This window comes from Phocoena phocoena, chromosome 13 (assembly GCF_963924675.1).
Source record: "Phocoena phocoena chromosome 13, mPhoPho1.1, whole genome shotgun sequence".
Classification (NCBI taxonomy): domain Eukaryota; kingdom Metazoa; phylum Chordata; class Mammalia; order Artiodactyla; family Phocoenidae; genus Phocoena; species Phocoena phocoena.
The window spans coordinates 81,110,598-81,134,738 of record NC_089231.1 but is presented as its reverse complement, the minus strand read 5'-3'; the positions used below and the strand labels follow the sequence as shown (position 1 = coordinate 81,134,738).

Sequence of the window (24,141 nt, the reverse complement as noted above, 5' to 3'; positions counted from 1 at the left end):
ATACTTGAACTACTTCAATACAATAACTGATCTCTATGTCTCAGCCAGTTCTCAATGTCCCATAGTTGGTTCATGCCATCCCCTATCTACAGGGTGCTTTTTAACATGACACAGAAAGAGTTTCACTACCTCAGTTCCTATCACCAGCTGTTACCACTGCAACCTCAACATACACTGTGTATTCCAGACATATGAAACAACTAGGTTTTCCCTGAACTGGACAAGTTCTTTCACCTGTCTTTCACATACAAGGAACTCCTCTGTTTTACGTCTCTTTGAGTGGCAGACAGATCTACTATCCTATCACAAAACATCACCTCCTCTGTTAGACATTCTCTCACCCCACAAAGTTATGCTAGTTCCTCCTCACTTGCATGTTTCTAGTATTCTGACCAGCCCTCTAATCTAGGAAATCATAATGAACTGTAATTATATGTACTCCCCCCGCAACCTGTTCATTATTCTTTAACAAGCTCTTCCAGACCTCGACTTGCTCATCACTGTATATCCAACACTTGGCTCCACAGAGGTGATGCTCAAAAAATACTTTCCAAGATGACTGTAATCTTTTCTCTAACAGAACCTGAAACCAACTCTATTTGCATTCTCTACCTAAGCTAGATTAAAGGAAGATGAAATATAATAATAATAATACACCTTCTCACACAGACCTTGAGTTGTGTATCCAAAATACTGCATCATGATTTCCTTTAAATACCTAGTGTTTATGTTGTGGCCCTCACGTTCACTGGAATTTCTCTGAACTGCTGTGTATTTTTCTTCTTCGCTCCTATCATCATTTTCCAGGGCCACCCGGGCTTTATACTGGGCACTTGATTCAATTTCTTCTGCTAACTGGTTTGCCCTTGCTTCTCGTTTTAAAAATTCTTCTGAGTTATCCCTTTCTAAGGGCACCCTGAAACATGAAGAAAAGAAAAAGCAAAGTGAGTATTTTTCAGTCATAGTTTACATATCTGTCACAATCAACTATTAAGAGAGTTCAGAGTTTAAAATGCTGGTAAAACTGTAAGAGAGCTACAGTCATCTATTTATTTATAAATCAAAACTTGATTTTTCTTGTTACCTTTTCCCTAGAGGAATATAACATTTCCAAAACTGGTTAAATTGACTATTCCCCCATAACCTCTGCACTTACCAATTTAGAGTTTTTACAGTGTAGAAATGAAACAAAATTTATTTAGAGCAAAAAATTAGGGTATAAGTAAACTATATTTAATCCCTGTTTTAATGGGAATTTATCAGCGTAGGTAGTAAAAGGATAATTCTTTCACATAATCGTTTAACTTAAAATCCAACAGAAACATTTATTCAACATCATAATTTAGGTTGATGAAAATCAAAGGCAAATATGTATTAAAACAAAAGCAAACTTTTTTTTTTTTTTTACAAAAGCAAACTTTTAAAACTTACGTATATGAAGATAGACTGCTATCATATGTAGACACTACACCATAATTTTCTTCATTATATCGAAACATATCATTGGGATCCCATCCATTAGACTAGAAGAAAATGAAGCTCATTTTTCAAAATGACAATGTATTTGTCTTCTTTAATTCAGTTATAGTCGATATCTACATTAACAATATCTATCGTACTATTCAAGCAAAATCTAGCAAAATTAAAAAACAGGCAAAAATTTGCTTTAAAAATGTCTTAAGGAAAAACTTTCTTCTACACATCAGCCCCTACAAGTTGGTAAATAACTACAGTCGAACCTTCAACAATTCAGGGGGTGGGGTGTTAGGGTCACTGACTCCAGGCATAGTCGAAAATCTGTAGATTCAACCAATCTTGGATAGTGCATTACTATAGTATTTACTATTGCAAAAAAATGCATATAAGTGGACCAGTGTGGTTCAAACCTGTGCTGTTCAAAGGTCAACTGTATACGAAACAATTATTTGAGATGTTATTAGTAAAAGTTCAGAACATTTTAGTTACTTCATAAAATATCCTCAGGTCAGGGTTCTCTCCTTTCCCTACTCCCTAACGGTGACCTTTCTACAAGGTATTTACCTGAAACCTTTTTGAGTTGACTGATCATCAGGTCTGACTGGTAGAAAGGGGTTATCATTATCCATGTCAGAAGAGGGCACAGCGTCATCTGAGCAATGTTGATGGCAATTTCAAGACTAAAACTTGCCTCTAAGGTCACCCATTAACCTTGGCTCCCTCTGTGCTACTCCAGATAAAACTATAATGTAATTCCACCACTAAATCAACTACTTCGGCCTAACACATGCGGGTAGGAAATCAGTTACCTATGGAAGCTTTAAAATATGCTCTTTTAGTATATGCTCCATGTAAAAAATTTAAACAGTGCAGAAAGACATCCAGTGAAAAGTAAAATCTGCCAATCCCAGTGCGCACAGATAACCACCATTAACAACTTCTTGGGCATAATTCCAGACATTCTCTGTACATATATAAGAATATGGTTATTATCATCAGCTCTCTTTTTTGAAAATTCTCTGCAACTTGCTTTTTCTTTTTTTTTTTTTGTGGTACACAGGCCTCTCACTGTTGCGGCCTCTCCCATTGCGGAGCACAGGCTCCGGACGCACAGGCTCAGCGGCCATGGCTCATGGGCCCAGCCGCTCTGCGGCACGCGGGATCCTCCCAGACCGGGACACGAACCCGTGTCCCCTGCATCGGCAGGCAGACTCTCAACCACCGCGTCACCAGGGAAGCCCTACTTTTTCTTTTAGTAAGTTTTAGATATCTTCCCAGAATATCTTTCTTTCCAGTGGACATACAGTACTTCAACTGAACGGAGGTACAATAAATCTATTTAACCCATGCACTATTGATGGACAGTTAGGATGTTTCCTATTTTTCACTATTAGAATAAAATGCTGTGAAAAAATCCTCATACATAATTATTTGAAAGTCTTATGGATAAATTCTCAGAGGTAGAATTGCTGGACCAAAGTGTATGTGTGGGGACTTCCCTGGTGGTCCAGTGGGTAAGACTCCACGCTCCCAATGCAGAGGGCCCGGCTTCGATCCCTGGTTGGGGAACTAGATCCCACATGCATGCCGCAACTAAGAGTCTGCATGCCACAACTAAGAAGCCTGCGTGCTGCAACTAAGACCCAGCGTAGATTAAATAAAGTGTATATGTGTTTTAAATTTTGATAAAACATTGCCAGAATACTCTCTAGAAAACGTCTATCAATTTAACTGCTTCGCTATCAATTAGAAAAAAAACAAAAAGAGTGCCTGCTTTTCCATATCGTCCACAGAGGTGATGTGCTGCACAAACCTGAGAACCTTCACATTCAGTTATATGTGCTTCTTTAAAAAGTTTGAAAATTAATAATGATGCATTGTCTATGTATTGCCAGTTTTGCAACTAGACAATGACTTAAACATCAAACGCAGATTTGTTAAATAAGACTTTTCTGTAATATTCAATGAAAGATTCTTCATCCCTTTGAAATTTTTTTTTTAAAGATTTTTTTGATGTGGACCACTTTTTTTTTTTTTTTTTTGCGGTACGCAGGCCTCTCACCACTGTGGCCTCTCCCGTCGCGGGGCACAGGCTCCGGACGCGCAGGCTCAGCGGCCATGGCCCACGGGCCCAGCCGCTCCACGGCATGTGGGATCTTCCCGGACCGGGGCACGAACCCGTGTCCCCTGCATCGGCAGGCGGACTCCCAACCACTGCACCACCAGGGAAGCCCCTGGACCACTTTTTTACAAGTCTTTATTGAATCTGTTACAATATTGCTTCTGTTTTATGTTTCAGTTTTTTGGCCATGAGGCACATGGGATCCTAGCTCCCCGACCAGGGATCAAACACGCCACCCCCTACATTGGAAGGTGAAGTTCTAATCACTGGACCGCCAGGGAAGTCCCCCATCCCATTCAAATTTTACTATCTAAACACTCATTTTTGGCAAGAGACTTTTTGCTTCTATCTCCACAGTTTAGAAACAGAATTTACAGAATCCTAATGACAGAGTCATTACTAAGTATTTGATTTATAGATGATGTGTTATGGGAAAAGTAAAAATAATATATGCCAAGAGCCTTCTGGAAATAGATTTTTGTTGAGAATGTTCCTAATTTTAAGACAAAGAAATTTACTTATTGCTTTAATTCTAATGTAATCTAACAATATATCTTAATAATGAGTGCCTCTCTGACAGACAAGAATCCTAAAAGTCACACTTTGACCTCGCCGCTAGGTAAAGTGAACAGACAAGACACCACTTTCCTTAGGCTGCCTATTCTGCAGAGTACTCAAAGCAAAACATGCCAGCATTTCTAGTTTCCCATGGTTTCCAATTAAAATTTTTATGTTGCTTATTAGGACTTACTTTAAAAACATACAAATAATTCATAAGCATCCCAAAGAAACATTTTTCTGTATATACTGCCTAGGGCAAAGTCTATTTACACAATAAAACTGCTACTTTAAATATATTCACAACAACATACTTAAATTAAAACCAAGTGATAGGATGTCATACCATATCACATGACCATAGCGTTACTAATCGAAAAGATTTTGCTTACAACATCATTTTCCAAAGCCTCCAGTTCCTCACTGGTAGTGAGTTCACCTGCATCCCAGGGCTCCAGGTCCTTCTCTTTGTGTTCTCCATTCACTTTAGCACTGATAGCAGAGTCAGTAAAAGCATCTGCAAAGGATGGTTTTGGTTGAAAGATCATACAACCAGACAATGGGCTACGTGAATACATACATGGATTTATCAACAGAGATGTATGCTAAAAAATAATTATGAAAAGTGAATTTCTGATACAGAAAGAATAGCATTCATTAACAGTATGCTTTCAGATGTGTAATGCTTCTAATACTATAACCTTCAAAAAACTTAATTCAGTAAATGGCACCATAGATGATTACTGGTGAAGGTATGTTTTACCCATATAATTTTAAGCCACATGAAATGTTATAATGTAGTCACACAAATCATAAATTGTATTAAAAATAATTGCTTTGTGTTTCAGAATTGATCCAGAAATTTTCTATCAATCCATCTAAAACAAGATCTCTTTTGTTTAACAGACCAGTAATTAGATATGCCCTCAGAGCTCCTTCAGCCAAACGTATGCTGATCTTTTAACTTTCCAAATCCACGTCTACATGCAGGGGTCAGTATCCTAACATACCGTTGCCATTAGTAACTAAAGCCATTCGAAGTGACCCACCCCCACACAGAACCCGTATTTCCCTAGAGGCACTCCAATACAAAGCTCAGGCCCCACAGTGTTACCTGTCCCCAGAAGGTTCAGGTGGCAGGCCTACCTGGACTTCCTGTCAATACTTTCTCACCTAATGTATCCTCCTCTCCTCCTCTGCTAACGTTACTGAAAAGCACTAGCCTGTGAGAGCAGAATGGCATTAGTATGCTCACATGACAGGAACTATATATATCATAGCTGCTGTCCAGAAAAGAAAAGCTCTAGTTGGAAGTTAGGACCCAGCTAAATAAAGGTCTACTTGCGCAATGACAGTGTTAGGAAATGCTTTGGAGATACCGGCTTACATTTAGATGTCCGGACCTATAGGGTATCACCTAGCACAGGGCTGCGGAGTAATACTTCTGCTGATCTGGCTCTCCTAGAGAGTACCGGCTCCCAGTCACGACACCCTCACTCTTACTTCAAGCTGCTATCAAGGAGGAGGAGGAAGGGAAAAAATCAACACCTGTGTTTCTTTCAAAAGAGATAATTCCAGAGGGATTTCTGATTTGGTACTGTTTCTAAAACTGTCATTGGCTCCCCAGTGGGCAAGGTGATGGTGAAATAAGAAACTTGAGCCAGCAAATTTAGGTATGGCACTATAAGCCTAGCTAGCTCTTACCTCCTCTCATCTCAAACTACAGGTGGATAAGTGGATATGGGTGTGTATTCACGCACACTAGGGAATGAAAGCATAACTGCACCTATGGGCTTAGCTGCCAGCTCTATCAGGCAGCATGGCTCCTGTTGCTAGCAATTATAAGAGCCAAGAGCGTACCAAGGGGGATCCCCAAAACAGCAGGCCTCAGCTGCGAGTGGGATTAGCATTCACTGGAAGATGACTGCATTTTGGAAAAGCTAAGAGGTTCTAACCACTGATGTTATCTTCATAATGCCATCTTCAGCTGTAAGCCACTGATGGCCCTAAAAACTTGGCTTTATATGATACTTGCCTTGAGTCAAGTTCTACTCTACATCATCTTAAAGTTACAGAAATTCTTGGTAAAACTGATTTTGCCATGTGTATTTTCAAGAATGTGAGATGCTCCAAGAAAAACATCAAATAATGACTTACATTAGGTGGCTGAAATTCCCTACTTTAATTCTCACAAAATTAGAACAAAAAACTAGACCACAGAAAAATTATAAACCAGTCATGTTATCTTCTACAACAGGGGTCCTCAACCCCCGGGCCACAGACTGGTACTGGAACCAGGCTGCAGAGCAGGAGGTGAGAGCAAGGCTAGCAACAGAAGCTTCATCTGCATTTACAGCCACTCCGCATCACTCCCACTACCGCCTGAGCTCCGCCTCCTGTCAGATCAGCGGCAGCATTAGGTTCTCATAGGAGCACAAACCTGTGAACCGCACATGCGAGGAATCTAGGTTTTGTGCTCCTTATGAGAATCTAATGCCTGATGATCTGAGGTGGAGCTGAGGCAGTGATGCTAGCGCTGGGGAGCAGCTGCAAATACAGATTATCATTAGCGGAGAGGTTTGACTGCACAGAGACCATAAGTGCTTGCAGACTCGTATCAATACCCTGCCAGTGAGTGGCAAGTGACAATTAAGCTGCATCCGGTGGCAGGCTTTATAGGGGCAAGTGAGTTGTTGTACTTCAATTGTACAGCTGTATCTGGTGGCAGGCTTTAAGTCAGAATCCGACACTTATTTTAGTCCGTGCGTGGCCCGCCCATTATTTTAATTACCACTTCTGTCTGCGCCTCTTTCCCGCACTGTGCACTTGTCTCAGTCAGTTTTGGTAAGCCCATAAGCTAACCCTAGCCAAAATGAGTAGAAAACAAACATCACTGGAGAGCTTCTTTGAAAAGGGGGAAAGACCCAATGATGAGACAGCAGAAGACTCTGAGACTGCCAACAAAAAGAAAGCTGCACTGAAAAGAAAATACCAAGAGTCCTACTTAAATTATGGGTTCATTGCAACAGGTGATTCACATTCTCCAAGCCCACTTGTATAACATGTGGCGACCAGCTATCCAACAAAGTCATGAAACCTTCAAAACTGCTTTGCCACATGGAGACCAAGCGCCCTGAATTAAAAGACAAGCCTTTGGAGTTTTTCAAAAGAAAAAAACGTGAACACAAAGAACAGAAGCAATTACTGAAGGCCACCACTTCATCAAATGTGTCTGCACTGAGAGCATCATTCTTAGCGGCTAACCGCATTGCTAAAGCTAAGAAGCTCTTTACTATTGGTGTCCTGCCTGCTGCTAAGGACATTTGTCGTGAACTTTTAGGAGAGGCTGCAGTTCAAAAGGTGGCACGTGTTCCTCTTTCGGCTAGCACTATAACTAGACGAATTGATGAAATAGCAGAGGATATTGAGGCACAATTGTTAGAGAGGATTAATGAGTCGCTGTGGTACACAATCCAGGTTGACGAGTCTACCGATGTTGACAAGGCAACAACGCTTGTTTTTGTGCGATATAATTTTCAGGAGGATGTGCGTGATGATACGTTATGTGCACTTTTGTTGCCAACCACCACCACAGCTGCAGAACTATTCAAGTCTTTGAATGATTACACATCAGGAAAATTCAACTGGTCATTCTATGTTGGTATATGCACGGATGGAGCGGCTGCCATGACTGCACGGTTTTCTGGTTTCACTAGTCGGGTCAAAGAGGTTTCCTCTGAATGTCAGTCTATACACCGTGTGTCATCCATAAAGAAATGCTGGCTAGCCAAAAAATGTCACCTGAACTTAACAACGTCTTGCAGGATGTGATTAAAATTATCAACCACATTAAAGTACATGCCCTTAACTCACGTCTGCTCACGCAGCTCTGTGAGGAGATGGACGCAGAGCACACATGTCTTCTCTTACACACAGAAGTGAGATGGCTTTCCAAAGGTAGATCACTGGCCAGAGTTTCTGAGTTATGAGAGCCACTCCAGAGATTTCTTTTAGCAAAACAGTCACCACTGGCAGCACATTACAGTGACACAGAATGGGTCGCAAAACTTGCTTACTTGTGTGGCATATTCAACCTGCTCAACAAACTCAATCTGTCACTTGAAGGGAGAATGATAACTGTGTCCAAGTGGGCAGATAAGGTGGCTGCATTCAAAGCTGAATTGGAATTATGGGGGCAACAAGTGAACACTGGGATTTTTGACATGTTTCAAACATTAGCAGAGATTTTGAAAGAAACTGAGCCAGGGCCTTCTTTCTCCTAGCTGATGCATGATCACCTATCTCAGCTTTCAAAAGAGTTTGAGCATTACTTCCCAAACACAAAAGACCCCCGAACTGGGAAGGAATGGATCCGCGACCCATTTGTGAATAAACCAGGTGAATCAACTTTGTTCGTGCTAGAAGACGATCAACTGCTTGAGACTGCAAAGGACAGTGGCCTTAAAAGTATGTTTGAGACAACTTCAAATCTCCATACATTCTGGATTATTAAAGTCAAGGTGGAATATCCTGAGATTGCCACAAAAGCACTGAAAAGCCTGCTTCCATTTCCAACATCCTATCTTTGTGAAGCAGGGTTTTCTGCAGTGACAGCGACCAAAACGAGATCACAGAGTAGACTGGACATAAGCAACACACTTCAGGTGTCACTGTCTCCCATCACCCCCAGATGGGACCATCTAGTTGCAGGAAAACAAGCTCAGGGCTCCCACTGATTCTGCATTATAGTGAGTTGTATAATTATTTCATAATATATTACAATGTAATAATAATAGAAATAATGTGCACAATAAATGTAATGCGTTTGAATCATCCTGAAACCATCCCCTACCCACCTCCGGAAAAATCGTCTTCCACGAAACTGGTCCCTGGTGCCAAAAAGGCTGGGGACCACTGTTCTACAAGAAGTAGTCGGATTATTAATTCATATTTAAGATCCTGTTAATGTTTTAATCACACTAGTTTTTGAAAAGCATATATTTAAATGAGTTAAGCATTTACTTAGATGGAAACCCAGCATTAAATATGTTTTTTATTCAAGAAATTAAAACCCAGAATAGAAGATTTTTTTTAACAGATCCACATAAGTGGACTTTTATCATTGTAGGGTACGTGTGCTATGTCAAAGTATTTAGGAAAGACTAGGGACTGAGCCAAGCTGTCCTCAAATTGAAAGACTGAAATATACAATAAAAATAACTTAAATATATTTCTATCAGTATGATTTTAAACAAAATCAAAAAGAATCCCGAACAGGGAGCCAATGTGAAAAAGCAAGCATTTAAAACTTCACTGAACCAAGTTATACTCTGCTAATTACAATTTAGGTGGTATTAAGAGGCCATTATTAAACAACCTAATTTTTTTAATGCTACATTTTCATGTTAAATCTTCTGTTTACAATACCAACCTTATAAAGGAATTAACTGTTCACAGATTGTTACTTAGCATCACATTTTCCTCTGAGGGCAGAAAAGCAGGGGAGGGAAAACACAAAAGTATGTATCTATTATTAAGGAATGATATTCCTTAATTTTAAAATTTCCCCCAAAGAAAGTCCCTTTGTAAAGATGAGCAAATGACTGCTGGTGGGAATGTAAACTGATATAGCCACTATGGAGAACAGTATGGAGGTTCCTTAAAAAACTAAAAATAGAACTACCATGTGACCCAGCAATCCCACTACTGGGCATATACCCTGAGAAAACCATAATTCAAAAAGAGTCATGTACCACAATGTTCACTGCAGCTCTATTTACCACAGCCAGGACATGGAAGCAACCTAAGTGTCCATCGACAGATGAATGGATAAAGAAGATGTGGCACATATATACAATGGAATATTACTCAGCCATAAAAAGAAACGAAATTGAGTTATTTGTAGTGAGGTGGATGGACCTAGAGACTGTCATACAGAGTGAAGTAAGTCAGAAAGAGAAAAACAAATACCATATGGTAATACATATATATGGAATCTAAAAAAGAAAAAAAAAAGGTTCTGAAGAACCTAGGGGCAGGACAGGAATAAAGACACAGACATAGAGAATGGACCTGAGAACACAGGGAGGGGGAAGGGTAAGCTGGGACAAAGTGAGAGAGTGGCATGGACATATGTACACTACCAAATGTAAAACAGATAGTGGGAAGCAGCCACATAGCACAGGGAGATCAGCTTGGTGCTTTGTGTCCGCCTAGAGGGGTGGGATAGGGAGGGTGGGAGGGAGACGCAAGAGGGAGGAGATATGGGGATATATGTATATGTATGGCTGATGTACTTTGTTATACAGCAGAAACTAACACACCATTGTAAAGCAATTATACTCCAATAAAGATGTTTAAGAAAAGAGCTTCAGAAGAATCTACCATTAGTAAATGTAGTGCTTTGATTCAAGTCTGCTCACACGAATAAATCAAAGTTAACTGTGAAAAACATGAGGCAGGTTTGAAAGCGATGAAACAATAATGCACATGTCATAAAAAATATGGAAAGTTGAAATAAAGTTGATATAAATCCCCCCCAAAAAATAAATAAAGATGAGCAAGTGGTTTAGGGAAAGACGTGCATAAGATGTGCAGAAGTAGAGAATCAGCAAAATGAGGCTAAAGTGTCAAGATGGCGGGGAAAAGCCTGATCCTAAATACTGTATTTCAGGTCAACATAGTATCATTAGTTAGAAGGAAGCAAGACCAGGATATTCCATTCTACACTATTACCATTATCTACTACTGTAAATCCTGAATATGTTATTTTATTAACAGCCATGTTTAGATTTTTGAAAAATCATTGTTGGTATTAAATAGTAAAATGTTATTGCCAGGATTTCTGCAAAATTCAGAAAATCAACTGGCTATAATCTAATTGCAATTGTGCGAATTTGTGTGCAGATTTTCCAATGCCATAAAGTCAGAATATATTAATTTTCCATTATCCTCTACAATAAGAAGCAAAAGCATTATAAAAGCAAGAAGCAAGAATACAATGTGACTGGCAGAAAAACGTCACCTGTTTCTGAAGGAACTACAAGCACAGAAAGAAAAAAAGAAAACAATAAAATGATCAGATAATAAAATATAACGAAGATGTGCTTCATTCCCGGCCTTATGACATCCAATTTAGGGAAAGGGTAAGACAGAGGGAAAGGGCATAATGTTGTCACCTGCCTCTAAACCTTCCCTTCCTTCTGATTCAGGGCAGAAACCCAGTCGTCCTGAGCCAGTGCTGCCACCTGGTGGTAATCAGAAAGAAATGTCTCAACCAATGCGCAGCCTCTCTCTTAGGCATTCTTCAGCCCCACACCCAGGAAATAAATGTTCTCTGCTCAACTTTTCCTCTTCTATCAATATATCCTCAGTCAATTAGGACTATGAAAAATCAAAGTTGTCTGAGATTTTTTTAAATGGCCAGAATAGTGGTGAAAAAACTAATGTGCTAGTGACAGGCTTTAAGTTAATAAAAATAAATTTAAAATTGTAACTACAAAATGACATAAAAGTGAATGAAATTAAAAAATCATTATCAGACTTGACATCAGAAGCCCTCAAATGTACTTTCAGAAAAGTCTTCACCAAAATCCTCAGCTACCCATTTCAACTCTCAATTAAATCTACTTTTTCTCAAACACTGACATCCTAGATAACTAAAAAAACTTATTTCAATGATATTGTTCTGTTTTGATTAATTATTAATACTGTGACATTTTTCAACAATTAAAAAAAATATTTTCTCGGGCTTCCCTGGTGGTGCAGTGGTTGGGAATCTGCTTGCCAATGCAGGGGACACGGGTTCAAGCCCTGGTCTGGGAAGATCCCACATGCCGCGGAGCAACTAGGCCCGTGAGCCACAACTACTGAGCCTGCGCGTCTGGAGCCCGTGCTCTGCAACAAGAGAGGCAGCGATAGTGAGAGGCCCGTGCACCGCAATGAAGAGTGGCCCCCGCTTGCCGCAACTAGAGAAAGCCCTGGCACAGAAACGAAGACCCAACACAGCCAAAATTAAATAAATAAATAATTTTAAAAGAATATTTTCTCATCATGTACCATGAGTTTTATATGGACCAATCTATACACAACAGAGCATCAGTTACACGGGGTGCCAACATAGCAACTAAGAGGCCATTTTTTAATTCAATTTTAGCATTGCTGAGTACCAATAATGTATGTGCTGGTCATTCAGTTTGGATGAGCTGGGGATTCATTTTTGACTAAGACACAATCCCCGTCTTTTCCTGAGGAAGCCCCTAGCTAAGGGAGAGTAATGACAGAGGTGGAGTAAATCTTTTAGAATCTAATGTGTAAAGCGCTAAAATATAATTTAGGGGGAAGTAAAAGGTGTTCTAATACAGACTAGAGTTAAAAATAATATTTTTCTGAATTGCACACAAGTCCATAGGATTCCCCCAGGGAAATGGAATTTGAGGCCAGAGGAGCGATTACCTTTTTATTTTATATTCTTCAGTTCTATGTAAGTTTTTACACTATGAATATATACTAAACCATGTATTTTATTATACAGTTAATATTAAAGAACACAGTATTAAAGAATAGGATAAACAAATAAGATAGGAATAATGAACACAGTAAGGGCCCAGGGTGTGCAGAACGGAACAAAAGCAAAGGGACAAGTGGAGGTGCTGTCCTCAGACAAGAGAGAGAAAACTGCAGGGAAACGGGGCACAGGGAGCCTATAGATTAAGGATTCTTAAGCTTTTTCTTTGATCTATGGACCCCTTCAGCATTTGCAAAAAGCCTATGGATTTAAATGCAAAAAATACACAGAAAATTAAAGGAGGGCTTCCCTGGTGGTGCAGTGGTGAAGAATCTGCCTGCCAATGCAGGGGACATGGGTTTGAGCCCTGGTCCGGGAAGATCCCACATGCTGTGGAGCAACTAAGCCCGTGCACCACAACTACTGAGCCTGCGCTTTACAGCCCATGAGCCACAACTACTGAGCCCCACGCATTACAATTACTGAAGCCCACGCGCCCTAGAGCCCACATGCCGTAACCACTGAGCCCACATGCTGCAACTACTGAGCCCACATGCTGCAACTACTGAAGCCCACACTCCTAGAGCCGACGCTCCACAATGAGAAGCCTGCACACTGCTACGAAGAGTAGTCCCCGCTCACTGCAACTAGAGAAAGCATGTGTGCAGCAATGAAGACTCAACGCAACCAAAAATAAATAATAGAAAAAAAATTTTTAATTAAAAAAAAAAAACACAAAAAACCCAACCAAATCTAGGGACTTCCCTGGTGGCGCAGTGGTTAAGACTCTGCAATCCCAATGCAGGGGGCCCAGGTTCGATCCCTGGTCAGGGAACTAGATCCCACATGCATGCTGCAACTAAAAGTTTGCATGCCACAACTAAGGAGCCCACCTGCCACAACTAAGATCCAGCGCTACCAAATTAATTAATTAATTAAAAAAATCCAAATCTATACAAGTGATATAAAATTAACTGAATTCTATAGGCGTGGAAGTCACAGATACTGCTAACACTAGTGGTTTGTTGTCTGCATTAATAACAGAAAGAAACACTCCGGGATTCCCTGGTGGCGCAGTGGTTGAGAGTCTGCCTGCTAATGCCGGGGACACGGGTTCGTGCCCTGGTCTGGGAGGATCCCACATGCCACGGAGCAACTAGGCCCGTGAGCCACAACTACTGAGCCTGCGCGTCTGGAGACTGTGCTGCGCAACAAGAGAGGCCGCGATAGTGAGAGGCCTGCACACCGCAATGAAGAGTGGCCTCCGCTTGCCACAACTCGAGAAAGCCCTCGCACAGAAACGAAGACCTAACACAGCAAAAATAAATTAATTAATAAACTCCTACCCCCAACATCTTAAAAAAAAAAAAAGAAAGGCTCCATTTCAATTAAAGATTAATGAAAATAAAGATGTGATATTTTTTCCCACCCAAGTTCATCAATGCCCTGAATCTTCTCCATGAGCCATTTGGAAATCCATGGATCCAGGTTAAGAACACTAGCTATGTGTTCTAAAAAGAAGGAAGAAAGCTGGGCTTCCCTGGTGGTGCAGTGGTTGAGAGTCCACCTGCCGATGCAGGGGACACGGGTTCGTGCCCCGGTCCAGGAAGATCCCACATGCTGTGGAGTGGCTGGGCCCGTGAGCCATGGCCGCTGAACCTGCGCGTCTGGAGCCTGTGCTCCGCAACGAGAGAGGCTACAACGGTGAGAGGCCCGCATACCGCAAAAAAAAAAAAGGGAAGAAAGAGCATTCTGCTGTGGATAAAGGAAATGAGGTAAACAGAGTAAGGAACTGGAGGTGGTACTCATTAATTAGGGTTGCAGAAACAGGCTAGAAAAGGGTCTGCTGAGCTGAAGCTCCAGCAGGAGCTAGAAACCCTACATTCCTAACTAACCAGCACCACAATGGTATTTTCCCCAGCCACACTCCTTTACTTAGCTGAAGGAGTAGACAGAGAGGAGTTTAAAAATGGAAGGCCAGGGAAGGGTCAGAGAGCCCTGTGAGAGGTAACAAGAAAAGGAGTAGAAGAGTAAAGGTCAAGGTGGCTATGGTCAGAGTAGATCTTGGAGGGCATTCTGGAAGAGAAGCAGTTAGAAGTGATGACAAAGTCATGAAAGCAGGCTGCTAAAATAAGATGGAAATGAATGATATTGAAGTAACAGAGCTAAATTTCTGCAGGAATAGTGTTCTGCTCCAAATGATCAACTTGAAAATAAAAATTTTGCAAAATCTACCATTTGCAAACTAACATTTGAAGATATTAAGGGTCTTAGCCACAAAACTATGGGAAACTTAAATACATTCCAAATGTATATACCCCTCTCTTCTAAATACCAAGAAGTTATAATTACATTACAATATGAATCAGACAATAGCACCTGCCTATTAAAAAAATGCAGAAGTGGATAATGTTCATTTTGAACAACCACAACTATTTTCTAATCATAATTCTGGGCCTATTAAGCAGAACTATTTAACATTTAAAATGTTGGAAGTGGTTTGTTTGATACACCATATGATGACAGTTATGTAACCACAAAATTCAAGTCTTTGAGGTTACATCCACAAAACTCAGTTTTTTCTTCAACTTTAAGCTTTAAAGGAGAAAATGAATCAGGAAGAACTAGTATAAATGTTGAAAAACAAAACACAGGTCATCCTGACTTCACACATGATAGGGTCAGGACAGAAAATCAGGATCCATCTCTATAGCACATGTCCCCTACAAACAGGCAACAAAGACTTCCCCGCTCATAAAATCTTCTTGTCCCAGCAGCTAGAATTCTTGACCAAACACCTGTCTTTAAAAGTCTCTTGGGAGAATCCCCTGGCAGTCCAGTGGTTAGGATGCCCCACTTTCACTGCCAAGGGCATTGGTTCAATCCCTGGTTGGGGAACTAAGATCCTGCAAGCCACAGGGCACAACCAAAAAAATTAAATTTTTAAAAAAAGTCTTTTGTGCAAATAAAATATAAGCAAATAATGGCAAAACCATGACTTTCTGGTAGATGGAGATGTTACAATAAAGAACGCACTGGTGAGCAAATCCATGCAACACCTAACAACATTCCACAGGACAGGACAGACCAACATGACAAAATTAAGAATAGGCCAACCACCTGCACCCTGCATTTTACTCAAAATTTTGAAAATTTAAAAAATAATTTCTTATCTTACTAGAAAAGAATGTCATTTTTCCAAACAGAGAACTACCTAATCATATATTTGCCTCTAGGGTACTTGAACAAGGAAAATGAGTTTTGTGACCCATAAGTAGAAAGGGGTTTATTTCTACCCTGGTTAGCACAAAAATAAAATAAGCTAATCTCTAAGGTGTGGGATCTTTTACTCGTATGATTTCAAACTGAACTGAAGTAAAGTTGATTTCATACTGTTCTTCACAAATGAATACATTGTGTCCTTTGACATAAATTCAAGTATGTATGCATTTCTAACATACACAGCAACTAAGGCAAATTAATTACTTTAAAAGACCTTCAAGGGCTTCCCTGGTGGCGCAGTTGAGAGTCCACCTGCTGATGCAGGGGACGCGGGTTCGTGCCCCAGTCCGGGAGAATACCACATGCTGCAGAGCGGCTGGGCCCGTGAACCACGGCCGCTGAGCCTGTGCGTCCAGAGCCTGTGCTCCACAACGGGAGAGACCACAATGGTGAGAGGCCCGCGTAACGCAAAAAAAAAAAAAAAAAAAAAAAAAAAAAAAAAAAAAAAGACCTTCAAAACAGCCCGCATGCATGTTCTAATACTTCACACTCCCTTACCTGTGCTTCTGACTTTTCTCACTTGTACCAGAATCATTTGGGGCTTGTTTTCAAAGTTAGCACCTGGGATTTTGTTTTCTGTATTTCAAAAGGGTATTAAAACGCCTACTAGAAGCAACCTTTTGTCAGAAAAATATACTCTGGATATGTCATGTTATAGGAAAGCTGCTTTTAGTCTGGCTAGGAATAATTGCTTTCTTGAGTTTCCTGGAAATGAGTGGTAATTACCAGTTGTCTATGGCAATGTCTACGTAAGGAAGAAAAAAAAAGAAACACCAAAAACTACTAGTTTTTCCCTGGCTTGGGTGCAGTGTGTGTAAAGACCTATAAAACTTTAAAAATATCAATTGAAAGAATCAGTATACATTGAGTACCTACTACATATCTGTAAGGCATTATGCTAGATACCACAGGGTGTACACATCCCTAGGTTCTATAAACATGATGTCTGAACTCCAGAAAATTATAATGCATTGGGAGAGACAAAATACACTCACAAAAAGATATACACTGCTTTGTAAAGCTGAGTGTTCAGTACATGAGGTAAGACAACTGATTTTTCAACTGTGCGCCATGAAATCTGATTTCTTAAGGGTACCTGAGCAGACACAGCAAAAGCTGAATAAGTAAGGTTCTAGGATAATTCCCAATCCCCTCCCCCAGCACTGCCTTATAAGTGGGATTCAGCATGAGATTTCCTTGGGGGTAGGGGGGAACAAACTATTCTGTGCTGAAAATAAAATGTAGTAAAGCTTAGAATACATTGTTATACGCAATCACAACAGACCACAGTGAGCTGGGAAGGTCAGGGAAGACTCTAAAGAGGAAAGGAGATTTGAGCTTGGTCTTGAAAAAGTATCTAAAATTCTAGTTAGGAAGGAAGATATTCAGAGTGGAGAATAAATCCAGCAGTAAGATAACCAAGCTCAAAAATGGAGAGAAGAATATCTAGCATGCAGAAAACACCACCTTAGGTCAAGAAGCGGATTAATACTGGGGAATAATGAGAGATGAGGTTGAAAAAGAGAAGTTCCACTGGGGAGGGCCCTGAATGCCAAGGTATGGCATCCCAACTTTATTCTGTAAGCAACAGTGGTCACTGTAGATTTTTTAACAAGGGATGAGATGTCTGACAACAAAATAATATACCCTAGAGCAATAGTTACTTTGACTGGGATCATTACAGAAAGTTTCTGAGTCCTGTAACTCAAAGTAAATTTACCATTCAAGGAAGAAATGACAGAGCCTTAGCAAGAGAACTGAGATGGAGACTACTGGAACAGCTGAAGTAGGCAAGAGAGCTCAAGGATGTCAGCTTCAAAAGTGCAAATACAGGAGAGGAAAAGCAGCAATAATGAGCTCTAAGAAACACAGTATGCCACATGAAGAAGTTCTTTCCTGAGCAACAAGCAGCTTCAAGGAAAAGTACCGTGTATCATGTTAAGAGTCTCTTATTTTCAGTCCAAACATCACTCCGTGTGTTAAAAATAAATTAATTAAAAATTTAAAGAGAGACTCTATGGTTTTCTAGTTAGAATCAAACCAAACCACCCAAATCATTTTCTTTTGTTCTTTTCTGAGATCTGACCTAAGTACCCCTTTGACCAAAGTTTGGAAAGAATTAACTGATGTGGAAAAGCAAATACCTAAGTTCTGTTCTTGTTAAAAATACAATTTACAAATTAATTTGTGTTTCTGTTCCTCTGATGGAAACCAATGGAAAAGCCTAGAATATGACTAAACAACAGGACAGACATCTCGATCGGTGCACCATTCAGAAAGTGCAAAGGATACAGGGCTTCCACGACAAACAACCATACAAATGCTTTTGATGTTACAATATACTTTATCACAAGTTTGAATAAAGTAATTGGACCCAGAAGCTCTATTTAGGCAGCACCAATCTGCACCAGCATGCATCAATAATGAAGAAACCTGATATTCTTCCTATACAAAACGAATTACAAAATTTTATAGTACTATGATAAAATGAGATAAAAAAATATTCCTGAGAGAAAAACATATCCTACTTAAATATTAAAAAGCAGTAGTTCTGGGGACTTCCCTGGCGGTCCAGTGGTTAAGACTCTGCACTTCCACTGTAGGGGGCAAGGGTTCGATCCCTGGTCCGGGAACTAAGATTCCGCATGCATGCATGTGGCACAGCATGGCCAAAAGTAAATAAACAAATAAATAAATATGCAATAGTTCTTATTTCCCCAACTAATAAACTCTGTTTGTGAGATGTACAAATTGGATTCCCTAGTTAAAACTTTAGGCAAAACATTTTTTTTTTTTTTGCAGTACGCGGGCCTCTCACTGTTGTGGCCTCTCCCGTTGCGGAGCACAGGCTCCGGACGCGCAGGCTCAGCGGCCATGGCTCACGGGCCCAGGCGCTCCGCGGCATGTGGGATCTTCCCGGACCGGGGCACGAACCTGTGTCCCCTGCATCGGCAGGCGGACTCTCAACCACTGCGCCACCAGGGAAGCCCGGCAAAACATTTTTAAGATAAAATATTTCACCTTAGTTTTACTGGGCCCTTTATGTAACATAAAGGCACTATAATTAGTAATTTAACATCTGAAAAGCAATTTTCTTAAAACCTTAAATTAGCTAAATTAAAAGTTGAGCTGAAATTGTTCAGAAATTTTATCACTTAAAATGCTGCTGGGGGGAGGAGTCAAGATGGTGGTGTGGGAAGACACAGACTTAGCATCTCCCTAGAACTAGGGTGCCTGCCAGCTGCTGGTGGGGAACTCTGACCCCCAAGAAGACAGGAGGAACCCCAGAGGGAACCAGTGGGATGTAGGGGGACCAAGGGGAGAGAAATGGAGGCCAAACAAGATTGGTGCCCCTGAGGCCAGGGAGATCAGGAGAGGCAGGTGGGAGGGGCTCTCCAGGAAGAGCAGGAAAGGAGCAGAGGGCAATCACCTGGCCCACTCGGGCAGTGGAGCCTGCTGAGCTCTCAAGCCAGTTCCCCCCGCACAAAGCCCCATCCAGGCCACATGGGTCCTGGGGGCACAGGAGGGAGGCTGAGGAGATCAGGAGTGGCAGGTGGGAGGGGCCGTCCAGGGGGAGCAGGAGAAGGGCAGAGGGCGACTGCCCTGGGGAACCTGCTGAGCTCCCAGGCCAGTCCCCTGCCCTCCAAGGCCCCCCCCTCCCACCCCCAGCCAGCCACACTGGTCCTGGGGGCATAGGAGGGAGGCCCAAGAGATCAGCAGAGGCAGGCGGGAGGAGCCCTCCCAGAACTCAGACCAGAGGAGCAGGTGAGAGGAGAGGAGGGCCTTTGTCGTGCCCACTCGAGCCCAGGAAGGCTGCTGGGCTCCCAGGTGAGGTCCCCTGTCCTGAGACCAGGGGTGGGGGGCACACCTGGGCCCCTTCTGTTCCTTCCAGCCCTGTGGGTCCTGAGCATTGGCTCTGCCCACCACCCAAACCTCACCCTTGTTTAGGCCCTGCTCTCCAGGGCCAAGGCCTTCCCCCCCCACCCCTCTTGTTTTTTTCCTTTTCCCTTTCTCTTTTTTACTACTGTGGTACTGATGTACCTTCCGGTTGCTGATTCATCTGTATTATTATTTTTACATTCTTTCTAACATCTGTTAGTTTCCTAGTCTAATTTTATTTTTTATTTTGTTATTGTTCTCTTTTTTTTTTTGCTGCCCCACATGACTTGCGGGATCTTGATTCACGAGCCTGGGTTCAGGCAGAAGCTCCTGCGGTGGAAGCTCCGAGTTCGAACCACTGGACTAACAGAGAACCTCAGACCCCAGGGAATATTCATCAGAGTGAGGTCTCACAGAGTTCCTCATCTCAGCACCAAGACCCACCTCTACCCAATAACCTACCCAGCTCTATCTACCCAATAGTGGTGGAAGCTTCAGGCCAAACAACCAGTAAAACAGAAACACAATCCCACTCATTTAAAAAAAAAAAAAAAAAGAGAGATGGCAAAAAAACATGTCACAGATGAAGAAGGTAAAAAACCTACAAGACCAAATAAATAAAGACGAAATAGGCAATCTACCTGAAAAAGAATTCAGAGTAATGATAGTAAAGATGATCCAGAATCTCGAAAATACAACGGAAGCACAGATTGAAAAAATACAAGAAATGTTTAACAAAGATATAGAAGAACCAAGGAACAAACAGAGGTGAACAATACAATAACTGAAATGAAAAATACACTAGAAGGAATCAATAACAGAGGCAGAAGAATGAATAAGTGAGCTGGAAGACAAAATGACAGAAATAGCTGCCAAGGAGTGGAATAAGGAAAAAAGAATAAAAAGAATTGAAGACAATCTTTGAGACTTCTGGGACAACACTAAACAGACCAACATTCCAATTACAGGCGTCCCAGAAGAAGAAGAGAACAATAAAGGGTCTGAGAAAATATTTCAAGAGATTATAGTGGAAAACTTCCCTAACATGGGAAAGGAAATAGTCACCTGAAGTCCAGGAAGCACAGAGAGTCCCATACAGGATAAACCCTAGGAAAAACACACCAGGACACATATTAATCGAGCAAAAATTAAATTCAAAGAAAAAAACATTAAAAGCAGTAAGGGAAAAACAAAAAATAACACACAAAGGAATCCCCATTAGGTTATCAGCTGATCTTTCAGTGGATACTCTGCAGGACAGAAGGGAGTGGCAAGGTATACTTAAAGTGATGAAAGAGAAAAACCTACAACCAAGATTACTCTACCCAGCAAGGATCTCATTCAGATTCGACAGAGAAGTCAAAAGCTTTTCAGACAAACAAAAGCTAAGAGAATTCAGCACCACCAAACCAGCTTTACAACAAATGCTAAAGAAACTTCTCTAAGCAGGAAACGCCAAGAGAAGGAAAAGACCCATAAAAAACAAACCCAAAACAATTGAGAAAATGGTAATAGGAACATACATATTGGTAACACTGACTGTAAACGGATTAAATGGCCCAACCAAAAGACACAGACTGGCTGAATGGATACAAAAACAAGACCCATATATATGCTGCCTACAAGAGACCCACTTCAGACCTAGGGACACATACAGACTGAAAGTGAAGGGATGGAAAAGGATATTCCATGCAGATGGAAATCAAAAGAAAGCTGGAGTAGCAACACTCCTATCAGATAAAATAGACTTTAAAATAAAGACTATTACAAGAGATAAGGAGGGACAGTACATAATGATCAAGGGATCAATCCAAGAAGAAGATATAACAATTACAAATGTTTATGCACCCAACACAGGAACACCTCAATACATAAGGCAAATGCTAACAGCCATGAAAGAAAAAATCGACAGTAACACAATAATAGTAGGGGACTTTAACACCCCGCTTACACCAGTGGACAGATCATCCAAACAGAAAATAAATAAGGAAACACAAGCTTTAAATGACACAACAGATCAGATAGATCTAACTGATATTTATAGAACATTCCACCCAAAAGTGGCAGAATACACTTTCTTCTCAAGTGCACACAGAATATTCTCTAGGATAGATCACATCTTCGGTCACAAAGCAAACCTCGGAAAATTTAAGAAAACTGAAATCGTATCGAGCTTCTTTTCTGACCACAACGCTATAGGACTGTAAATCAATTACAGGAAAAAAACTGTAAAAAAACCCCACAAATACACAGAGGCCAAACAGTGCACTACTAAATAATCAAGAGATCACTGAAGAAATCAAAGAAGAAATTTAAAAAATACATTGAAACAAATGACAATGAAAACACGACGACCCAAAACCTATGGGACGCAGCAAAAGCAGTTCTAAGAGGGAAGTTTATAGAAATTCAATCTCACCTCAAGAAACAAGAAAAATCTCAAATAAACAATCTATCCCTACACTTAAAAGAACTAGAGAAAGAAGAACAAAGAAAACCCGAAGTCAGTAGAAGGGAAGAAATCATAAAGATCAGAGCAGAAATAAATGAAACAGAAAACAACAGCAAAGATCAATAAAACTAAGAGCTGGTTCTTTGAGAAGATAAACAAACTTGATAAACCCTTAGCTAGACTCATCAAGAAAAAAAGGGAAAGGACACAAATAAATAAAATTAGAAATGAAAAAGGAGAAATCACAACTGACACTGAAGAAATACAAAGGACTATTACAAACAACTACATGCCAATAAAATGGACAACCACAAAGAAATGGACAAATTCTTGGAAAGGTACAATTTTCCAAGACTGAACCAGGAAGAATTAGAAAATATAAACAGACCTATCACAAGTAATGAAATTGAAACCGTAATTAAAAATCTTCCAACAAACCAAAGTCCAGGATCAGATGGCTTCACAGGTGAATTCAATCAAACATTTACAGAAGAGCTAACACAGATCCTTCTCAAACCCTCCCAAAAAACTGCAAAGGGAGAAACACTCCCAAATTCATTCTACAAAGCCACCATCACCCTGATACCAAAACCAGAAAAAAAAAATCACAAAAAAAGAAAATTACAGACCAGTATCACTGATAAGCATAGATGCAAAAATCCTGAACAAAATATTAGCAAACAGAATCCAACAGCACTTTAAAAGGATCATACACCATGATCAAGTGGGATTTATCCCAAGGATGCAAGGATTCTTCATATATGCAAATCAATCAATGTGATATACCACATTAATAAATTAAGGAATAAAACCCATATGATCATGTTAATAGATGCAGAAAAAGCTTTTGAACAAAATTCAACACCCATTTATGATAAAGACTCTCCAGAAAATGGGCATAGAGGGAACCTACCTCAACATAATAAAGACCATATATGACAAACCCACAGCAAGCATCATACTCAATGGTGAAAAACTGAAAGCATTTCCACTAGGATCAGGAACAAGACAAGGATGCCCACTCTCGCCACTCTTTTCTTTTTCTTTTTTTAATTAATTAATTTATTTATTTTTGGCTGCATTGGGTCTTCATTGCTGTGCGCAGGCTTTCTCTAGTTGCAGCGAGTGAGGGCTACTCTTCATTGCAGTGCGCAGGCTTCTCTTGCTGTGGAGCACGGACTCTAGGCACACGGGCTTCAGCAGTTGCGGCACGTGGGCTCAGTTGCTCCGCGGCATGTGGGATCCTCCTGGACCAGGGCTCGAACCTGTGTCCCCTGCACTGGCAGGCGGATTCCCATCCACTGCGCCATCAGGGAAGTCCCTCACCACTCTTATTCAACATAGTTTTGGAAGTCCTAGCCATGGCAATCAAGAGAAAAATAAATAGAAGGAATACAAATTGGAAAAGAAGAAGTAAAACTGTCACTACTTGCTGATGACATGATACTATACATAGAAAATCCTAAAGATGCCACCAGAAAATTATTAGATTTGATCACTGAATTTGGTAAGGTTGCAGGATACAAAATGAATGCACAGAAATCTCTGGCATTCCTATACACCAACAATGAAAAATCAGCAAGAGAAATTAAGGAAACACTCCCATTTACCACTGCAACAAAAAGAATAAAATACCTAGGAATAAACCTGCCTAAGGAGGCAAAAGACTTGTACTCAGAAAACTATAAAACACTGATGAAAGAAGTCAAAGATGACATAAACAGATGGAGAAATATACCATGCTCTTGGATTGGAAGAAATCAATATTGCGAAAATGACTATACTGCCCAAAGCAATCTACAGATTCACTGCAATCCCTATCACACTACCAACGGCATTCTTCACAGAATTAGAATAAAAAAATCT

The 24,141-nt window shown here is 40.6% G+C and overlaps 1 protein-coding gene across 3 annotated transcripts in view; it reads right to left on the bottom strand.

Annotated features, from left to right (window-relative positions):
• Positions 1-24,141, bottom strand: part of ATXN2 (ataxin 2) — a 123,209-nt gene that overhangs the window by 52,663 nt on the left and 46,405 nt on the right. For all 3 annotated transcript variants that reach the window (XM_065889286.1, XM_065889287.1, XM_065889288.1), the window contains 3 exons: positions 4,549-4,673; positions 1,432-1,523; positions 719-916 (listed from right to left, as the gene is read on the bottom strand). In XM_065889286.1, coding sequence (XP_065745358.1) covers positions 719-916; positions 1,432-1,523; positions 4,549-4,673 — 415 coding nt within the window. The remainder of the gene's footprint in view (positions 1-718; positions 917-1,431; positions 1,524-4,548; positions 4,674-24,141) is intronic.